General features: G+C 35.3%; 1 protein-coding gene across 1 annotated transcript in view; it reads right to left on the reverse strand.

The window, feature by feature from the left end:
- LOC110022175 (casein kinase II subunit alpha-2-like) overlaps positions 1 to 9,417 on the reverse strand; it is a 23,342-nt gene that overhangs the window by 6,919 nt on the left and 7,006 nt on the right. The window contains exons 4-5 of the mRNA XM_020720990.1: positions 7,623 to 7,817; positions 6,104 to 6,261 (exon numbers count right to left, since the gene is read on the reverse strand). Of these exons, the coding sequence (XP_020576649.1) occupies positions 6,104 to 6,261; positions 7,623 to 7,817 (353 nt within the window). The remainder of the gene's footprint in view (positions 1 to 6,103; positions 6,262 to 7,622; positions 7,818 to 9,417) is intronic.

Below are 9,417 nucleotides of genomic sequence, written 5' to 3' on the forward strand. Positions count from 1 at the left end.
TCGAACATCTTGATTCTGATTGTCCCGCTGCCGACTACCCTGCAAGCTTTATTATCACCTAGTAGAACAGACCCACCGTTCTCCAGCTGCAGTGACTCGAACCAGTATTTGTGAGGACACATGTGGAAGGGGCACCCTGAGTCAAGGATCCGCTTCCTGCTAAATTCAGATTCTGTGATCGCCAGAGCTTCAGCTGAATCATAGCCATCTGAGACTACGCTTGCCTCTCCAAAATCTCTGGACTTCTCCTGAAAACTTTTCTTTCTATCCGGACAGTTCCTTCTAAAGTGACCTTCCTTGTGGCAGTGGTAACACTTGTTAGATCTCTTAGAAGACTGACTTCTGCCCTTCCTTCTGGACTTTGATATGCTCTGATCACTTTTGAAGTATTTCTTGCTCAATATTCCTCTAACTGTCAGACTATCTCCACTGGTTTCCTCTTTCATGTCGTGCTTCTTCTGGAGTTCTTTAGCTCTAATAAGAGATTGTACCTCCTCCAGAGTAATAGTCTGCGCCCTTCCATAGAGCATCGCATCCTTGAAATGCTCGTAGCTCTTGGGAATAGAGTTTAGCAACAGTAGTGCCTTGTCCTCATCGTCCATCTTGACGTCGATGTTCTCGAGATCGTCGATGATCTTGTTGAACTCGTCAATCTGCTCTGAGACGGATTTGTCTTCATGCATTTTGAAGGAGTATAGGCGCTGCTTCAGAAAGAGTCTATTAGCCAGAGACTTTGTCAGGTAGAGTACCTCTATTTTGGCCCAAAGCGCTTGAGCCGTTGTCTCCCTCGACACCTTCCTCAGAACTGTCGCCCAAGCTCAGGATTATCAACCTGTGGGCCTTGTCCAGTATGCCGATCTTCTCCTTCTCGGTCATGTCAGCCGGCAATGCCGCCGACCCTTGCAAAGCTTCTGCAATACCCTACTGCACCAATAGAGCTCTCAATTTTACTCTCCATAGACCAAAATCATTATTACCGTTGAATTTCTCGATGTCGAATTTGGCGGAACCCATTATTGTGGCGAACCTATTATTGTGGCTTGATCCCCAATAACGTCCCCCAATAGCGTCTGAAGTCCGTTTTTCTGAGCACCTACTGAATTCCGAGATCTGTCGTGGTGTGCTTCTGTCGCAGCGTGTGCTAGCTGTCGCGGAAATCCTCCTCCTTCGCGAGATCTGCCCCTTCGCGGACCAAACTACCCGCCTTCCTCTGCTCCTTCGCGGACAGTTCCTCCTCCGTCTCACCGAATCTGTCGCGATTCGGCTGCCTGCGACGCGATCCAATTGCTCCTCTGTTCGTGAATGCCAAACTCCTCTTCTTCGTCGCTGGCAGTGAACACCTTTACGCGGACACCTCTAGCCAAGAATTATGAATCTTCCCACAGACGGCGCCAATTGTTGTGAGATATGTACTTCCTGGCAAGATCGCTTACGTGGTTCGATCCAACTGGATCTACGTCCACGGGAGGGAATCGATCAAATATTTCACTAAGGCAAAAGAAATGGAGAATACATAGCTTATACATAGAGATGAGCCCTCATCTTCCTTCTATGACCTCCCTCTCAAGCGACACCTTGATACAAGGCCTCAAGATGCTCTCCTCCTCTCTAGCTCTCTAGCTATTCTCTCCTCCTTTTGTGGTAGCTTAAGATCTCTTCCCTTGCACTCCTAGGCCTCACACCCTCTCTATTTATAGAAGCAAGAGAGTGGTAGGTGGGAGGTAGGTGAGAGGTAGGTGGGTGGTAGGTGAGCGGTAGGTGAGATGCGGTAGGTGGCGGTGCCACATTACAAAATTGCCCTTTTACCTTAGTTCATTAATTGGGGATCAAAATAACATGCCAGAAACTGGAAACCAATCATTGGAACTACTAGACATGTAGAGATTAATAGAAATGAAAAACCATTAATTCGTTACCAATACTTAGCCCAACGATATGGAAGAAGGACTCACTAGAATGATCCAAGGAGCCTTAGAGCGTGTTCCTAGATCCCCTCAATGTGTGAATTTTGAAGATGGATCTTCAAACTCTCATTCATCAACAATCATCAAATTTTCATGTACTGCCTTGAACTTTTATAGCTGAAGAGAGCTATTACCTAAAGAACAGTGTTGAGAAAACACCTTAATTTGAAGGGTCAAGAAGCATCAGTCACACCTAGGAAACACATTCTCCCAAGAATTTGTTGCAGCGCACCCTTCAAAGAAATTTAAAAATTCCATACTTGGATTTATATATAGGAAAAAAACAGATATAACTGCCAAGTATTCATGATGCATCAAAGTGTATTTTATTAGGTTATTCCCCAGTATTTCACTTAGAATATTACTTCGTTTGATGAATTCAAAAAGTAATTTATTACCTAGTTTGCAAGTGGCGAAAAGCATCTTAAAAAGTTGCATCTTTGAAGACGAGATGAGAAAGGCGAATGTCCTTGAAAAATCGAATTATTCGATGCAACAAGGGATATTAGAAGTTACAGAATTGGCGCATGTACTTGCCTAATAGAATTTAGGGCCTTAAAAAGAGACCGGATAAGTATGCACTCAGATTGAAACAGCCAAAGACGTTTGTTGAAATTTTGGGACTTGATAATCATTATGTGAAAGCAAAAGAATATAACAATGTGGAGAGTTCAAATCAGCATCTATAATTCATCATGGATGCACAACACATCAACTTGGTGGAATAAATATTAAGATTACTTTAACTTGGGCGAGGCTAGAATTTGCTATAACAATTAACAATCACATCAACATCACCATCAACAATATGAGCGTAGGAACTCGCTGACTTACCACCTATAATGAATAAATATTAGGGGACCAAACATATATACCACAAAGTTCTAAGGTATTTGAATATTTAACATTTAAATCTTAATAGTTATTATATAATACTCAAATGTTTAATATTACATGAAACATAACACTAATACCAACCTTTTTTTTTAAATAAAATACTAATTTTCATTGATATATTTTGATGTGATTCTAATACTAAAGTGTTATACATGTACATATCAAACTTTTGTATTAGAATCACATCAAAATTTAAGCATGAAAATAAATATTATAAATTTAAATGTTAAATATTCAAATACATAAGAATTGTGTTGTATGTATGTAAGTCTCCCTAAGTATTACACTTGTATGAGTATCTTATGAAAAGTTCATAAATGAAATAAAAGACAATGAATGCTTGTGTCCGCCACCTCCATTAAAGGCAATCTCACATTCGAGATCTATCAAAACATTGTATTTTTCATAATGATCATGACAATGACCTTGGGGATTCTCAACATCTTTGCAGATTAGCTGAAGAACTAATCAAAGTTATTTTTTAATTTTATTTTTAATTATTATTTTTCAATTCTTTGAATGCAAGGGAGCTATAAAAAGAAATAATTTTGACGAAAAAATATCTAATAAAGAATCATATTTGGTATTTAAAATAAATATACTTGCGCATAGAATTTGATAAGGAACTCATCCTTAGAATTTGAAAATTCTCAAATAATTTATTCATAAAATTCTTCAAGAGAAAAACTCATCTCTATAACTTGCTAAGCACGTAAGGCACACCATAGAGGCTTGATGTGTTAAAATTTGTTCAAGAATTAAAATCTTAAAGTCAATACTCATTTAATCAAGTTGAAGTCAACCAAACTTCAAATTTGAAAATTTAAGTCATTAATGCGATCTGACTAATTAATTGGTAGACTAAGTTAAACTTGAAACCAGAATGGTCTCGATTTAAGGACAAGTTTAAAAGTTGTGAAATCACTTCCTACATGAGAACTAAGGCCCCTAAATAGACTAATAATCCACATTTAATGAAGTCTCCTAACACACTACTTAAAGCATGAATTTCATTGAAGGAATCAACAAATTCTCATGATGTAAAGAATAATCTTGTTTGCTCAGAAATTAGTCAACTATTAAGCTAGTCAACTTGTTTATTAGCCTATTCAAAAATTTATATAACTACCTACTCAACAAATTATCACCTCATATTTTTGAATATTCTAAATTTCTCTCAAAATATATTATTTCATTGTGCTAAAATATAACTTCTAATAAAATCCATATTGAGAGTAAGTAAAATTCTTTATTAGTGGCAGTCTAGAGATCGTGACTCTCGCAATTGCCAATGCTTTAGCGTGAGGTGAATACTTGTTCAAAAATGTACACCATATAAGGACAATTGTTGAGAAAGAAGGGCAAAGAATCATAAGAATCAAGAAAAGTACATCAGAGATTTAACGAGGTTTGGCAATATGCCTATGTCCTCGGAAGCGATGAGCGGCGATTTTTATTTCCTAAAGCAATTAACCCCTTTAGGGTTACAAATACAAGATATATATATATATATATATATAAACCTTTTTTGCAATTACAATATGCTCCGCTCGAGCATCTGTCCCTAACAACATTGAATAAGAGTAAACAACTATATTTAGAAGCAAAAACTTAAAGATACTTAGCATAATCTTGGATATATCTCTACTTGACATGTTCATGGGCATTTCTATTCAATATATTTTTGGATATTAATTTATATAAAGAAGCTTCAAAATATTATTTTTCAGTCCGAAAGCGACATGAAAATCAAAGAGCTAATATACACTCATAATCAACTCGATTAGATTATTGGATTCAAAATATGAGTCTAAATTTCTCATAGAGCCTGAGATTATCTCATACTTGAAGCTATCAGAAACTCAAAACTCATTTTATAATTGAGATAGTTAGAGAACTTAAACACATCTCAGACTTCAATCATTAGAGTACTTGAAATCATTTCAGGCTTAAAATCATCAATGGATCTAAAATCATCTCAAATTTAAATTCATACCATATCTCGTACTCATCTCAAATTTAATTTATTAGAGACTCTAGTCTCATCTAAATCTTGAAGTAATGAAAGATTTTGCACATATCTCCGACTTAAAATTATTACAGAGCTTGAACTCAACTCATACTTGAACTCATCACCCTCTAAACTCATTACAAACTTAAGTCATCAGAGAGACACTCGCTCGGAGTTAAAGTCATCAAAGACTAAACTCACCTAGGACTTGAAATATTAAAGAGCATAAACTCATCTCAACACTTGAAGTCATCGAAGAACTTTAACTCATCTTTGGCTTGAAGTTGTTGAATACTTGAATTCATCTCAAACCTGAAGTCATGAGACAGCGTGAACTCGTCTTGTATTTGAAGCTGTTAGAGACTCTAGTCTCATCTAGAAATTAAAATTCTAAGAGGATCGTAACTTCTCCGAGGCTTGAGCTCACTGAGGAACTTCAACCCATCTCAATCTTGAAATCTGTAGAAGCTTTGAACTTGACTTGGGCTTGACATGTCAGAGGACTTAACTCATCTCAAATTTAAAGTCTTCAAAGAGCAGATGAACTCATCTCCTACTTAAGAATTCATTAGTGAGCCTGAGCTTATACCATGTTTAAAGTCACCCACGGAACACACAAAAACTACAACCATCCAAAATTGCTAAATATCCTTGCCAAGCTACTCCGTCTCAGAGCCTACAAGGTTAGGTCATCCAATTCACCCAATGTGGCTAACTCGCTAGAATTTGTTTTCTTGGTAAGGTCGGCCGACAATTTATGAGGACCTATTCCTTATCTGAAATCACCTTGCGTAGTCAATGCAATTACATGGTTACAAGCTAACAATATTCATTTCATAGAAACTATTTGTTAGGGCGGATCATGTAATTACTTATCTGACAGAAATTTAATCTTTTCTGCAATGCTGTGCCTCAACCCTTCTGCAGTTAAGCCGAAGGTTCGCTCGATTTTTGCCAAAAATCTTATTGTTTCTAAAAATACAATAATAATAAAAAAAAAAACTCGAAGGTTCTCGCTCTAGATTCTCTCTCAATCTCTACATTTCCATTTTTTCTTAGTAATTCATTAGATACTGCGATGCACATTACATATCTTTAGCAGATGGTTACAGAGGGAGAATCATTTTTTGCAATTTTTCGAAAATTAAACAGCTCAGGAAGGGACCTCTTAAGTACAAAAGAAACAGCGAAAAAAATGCAGCAATGTGATCAATAAAAATAACGAATTTACCTTGAAGCCACACGAACATTGTACTCTTTTCCAGGGTGATAGAATTCAGCAAGGCCCCAATCTATCAGGCGCAGTTTTCGATGCTCATGATCTATCATGACATTTTGAGGCTTAACATCTCGGTGCATGATTCCTTGTGAGTGGCAATAATCTAATGCCTGCGACCAGAAATTTTGAATAATGACACATCAAGCAATAAATACAGAATTTTAACAAAAATATGCCCATCCTAAACCACCCTTCTAGAACACTGAGTTATATTTTCTAGAAGAAGGAAGTGAGGAGGAGCCAGCTCTTCTTATAAAAACAGCACATAAAATTCATATGCAGGAAAAAGTGCCTTTAGATAATTACAGTAGGTTGATTAGCCCTCTGACAACAATATTCAATTTCTTCCGTCTCCGATGGCTACTGATATTTTCCAAGATCAATAACAGAAAGTGCTTATGAAATGTTTTGAGCCAAAATTTATAGGGGCAGTTTACATACATAGAGCACAATTCTTATGCATTTGCAAATCTCACACCTAAACTTTCATATTTACACACATAGCAATCAATCTTTAATAGCACATCAAAAATAGCACTATTATCATTTTTTTAAAAGTGAAATTCACCTTTTCATGCATAGGTTTCACCTTTTCATGCATAGGTTTCATGCATAGGTTTAAAGCAACAAAGTGCTATGTATGTAAATATGAAAGTTTAGATATGAGTTATGTAAATACATAAGAATTGTATGATACACATGAAAATTTACCAAATTTATATGTTCTAGCCAATATTTAAAGATTATCTAAAGCTATCAATGATAGGGAAATAATGGCCACGGCCCATTCAAAAACCTTATATTAAATCATTAAACATAAACTTTGATGTTATTGGGCATATCATTATTCCATAATTGCCACAGGATTTTTAAGAATCATTAACAAAAAATATAAGTTACTTCAAAAACTTAAACTTCATCTCCAAAAGTAAACATATACCAGAAACCAATCTCAAGATGAATACATGAGAAATACACATTATGAAATGTCATCAGATTTTATGAATACCTTAGTCTTATTTATATGATGCAACTATGTAGCCTACTAGTTAAAAACAAAGTTAATAACTAAGTGGCCTGTATGCTCGAGCACACCTTTTCACTTTCATCTCCGGTTTTTACACCACTTATTTGAAGTGAAAGTTATAAATCATAGTCCTTGCAATAGAAATATATTAAAGAAAGATTTACAGACAGGCCACACAATCCTATCTATTTACATATCTAACACCCGAACTTTGATATTTACATTAATATCATTTTACTTATGCATAAAAAGGTATATTTCACTTTTAAGAAGTTGATAATAATGATATTTTAATGTGATATGAAATATTTTAATGTTAGAAACATAAAAAACAAAGTTTAGGTGTTAGATAAGTAAATTCATAAGAATTGTGTGGTATGTATGTAAATTTTCTTATATTAAAAACGTAATGGCCTTGAATAAAGAAAATGGGCTTGGGGAAACCTTGAGCAGTTCATAAATATAGTAGCGTATGTCATAATCTGTGAATGACGGATACAAGAGTTTGAAATCCAAGTTGTTCACATATTCAAATATCAGGCTTGGAATTTTAGAATGCTGGTCTCTGACAATATCAAGAAGCTTCACAATATTGGGGCCACCACAAAGATTTTGAAGTATTTTAATCTCCCTCTTTATCTGCAAAGTAGGCAACAAAAAATAGTTAGGCAATCAGATTTAATCATCAATGAAAGAAAGTACTTAGTATGCACTGTAAAAATGTAGTAGGAAGGCAGTGATGAAAAACAAAAAAGGCAATACTTTTACTTCATTGATTCTGGTGCATGCACAAACATAACTATATCTAGGATAGTTAATAAAGAAATAAAATTTATAATGAAATAGAATATTCTCACTAATGAGGATATATTACAATATTAGTTACTATAAATATTTAGCACAAGAGACAATATAAATATACTAACAGGCAAATATATATTTAATAAGCATGTTTAGGTTTTGGAACTATAGACTGTTGTAGCCTTTGCGCGAGGTGGGATGGTATTGATCAAGCTCTTTTCCAATAGATAATATATTGAATAAAGTGTTCTTCTTCAATCTCATACAGCAAGTCATTATTTCTCAGCAATAAGCTTTAATTATGGTGTATGCGGGTCGAGTCGAGTCGAGCTCGAGCAACCCTCGACTCTAAGTTGAGCTTAATTAACTAATCAAGTTTGAGCTCAAGCTCACGCTTAATTCTACGAGTTTGAGCTGGCTTATTTATTTCGAAAGAAAGAAAATAAATTAAAGCAAATGTTATAGTAAAACAACAAATAGAATGATCAATTGGGAGATGAATATTATGAAACCACTTGATATAAAATATAAAAAAAAATTAAAACATTTTAAATATAAAGTCTTGAATTTTAATATATTTTGAGTATATATTATATTTACATTTTCTTAAACAAACGAGCCCACAAACTAATGAGTCCAGTCGGGGATTGCCTGCTAGTTCATCGAGTTCAGCTCACGAGCCATTTATAGAGCTAAGCCCAAGAGGACTCACGAGTCGGCTTGGCTTAGTTACACAACTAGCTTTAATCCACATCTATTATGAAGCTGTCATACAGTAACCTGGCTTCTGTCCATCATGCCAAAATTCTTCATTGAAATCATTATAAATGAAATTTATGCCCAAAAGCTAAATTCCCTTACAGCGGAAAAGATATGAATTAGTAATTACAGGATGCAGGCCACAATTTCTATTAATTTTGAATTTGTATCAATTTTCAAGTGAGTTTCTGCTGCATATGCACAAAAAGACTCTATAGAATTGAAATTTATGCCCAAATGCTAAACTACCATATAGAGAAAAATATATGGATGACAAATTACAACATGCAGTCCATAGTTCCGATTAACTTTGATGTATGTACCAAATTTCAAGTGAATTACTGTTGCATCTGCAAAAGAAGGACTTCATAAGATAGTGTTGTTCATCTCTAAAGGACTTCATAAGCTAGTGTTGTTTATCTCTTGAGGATTTTTAACTATTATTTTGACCCCCAATTAATGAACTAAGGTAAAAAAATACTTTTGTAATGTGGTACCGCTCACCTACCACATCTCACCAACCGTTCACCTACCGCTCACCTACCGCTCACCTACCTGAAGGACTTCATAAGATAGTGTTGTTCATCTCTTGAGGTAAAAAGGCACTTTTGTAATGTGGTACCGCTCACCTATCACATCTCACCAACCGTTCACCTACCGCTCACCTACCGCTCACCTA

Source organism: Phalaenopsis equestris, unplaced genomic scaffold (assembly GCF_001263595.1).
Source record: "Phalaenopsis equestris unplaced genomic scaffold, ASM126359v1 Scaffold000174, whole genome shotgun sequence".
Lineage (NCBI taxonomy): Eukaryota > Viridiplantae > Streptophyta > Magnoliopsida > Asparagales > Orchidaceae > Phalaenopsis > Phalaenopsis equestris.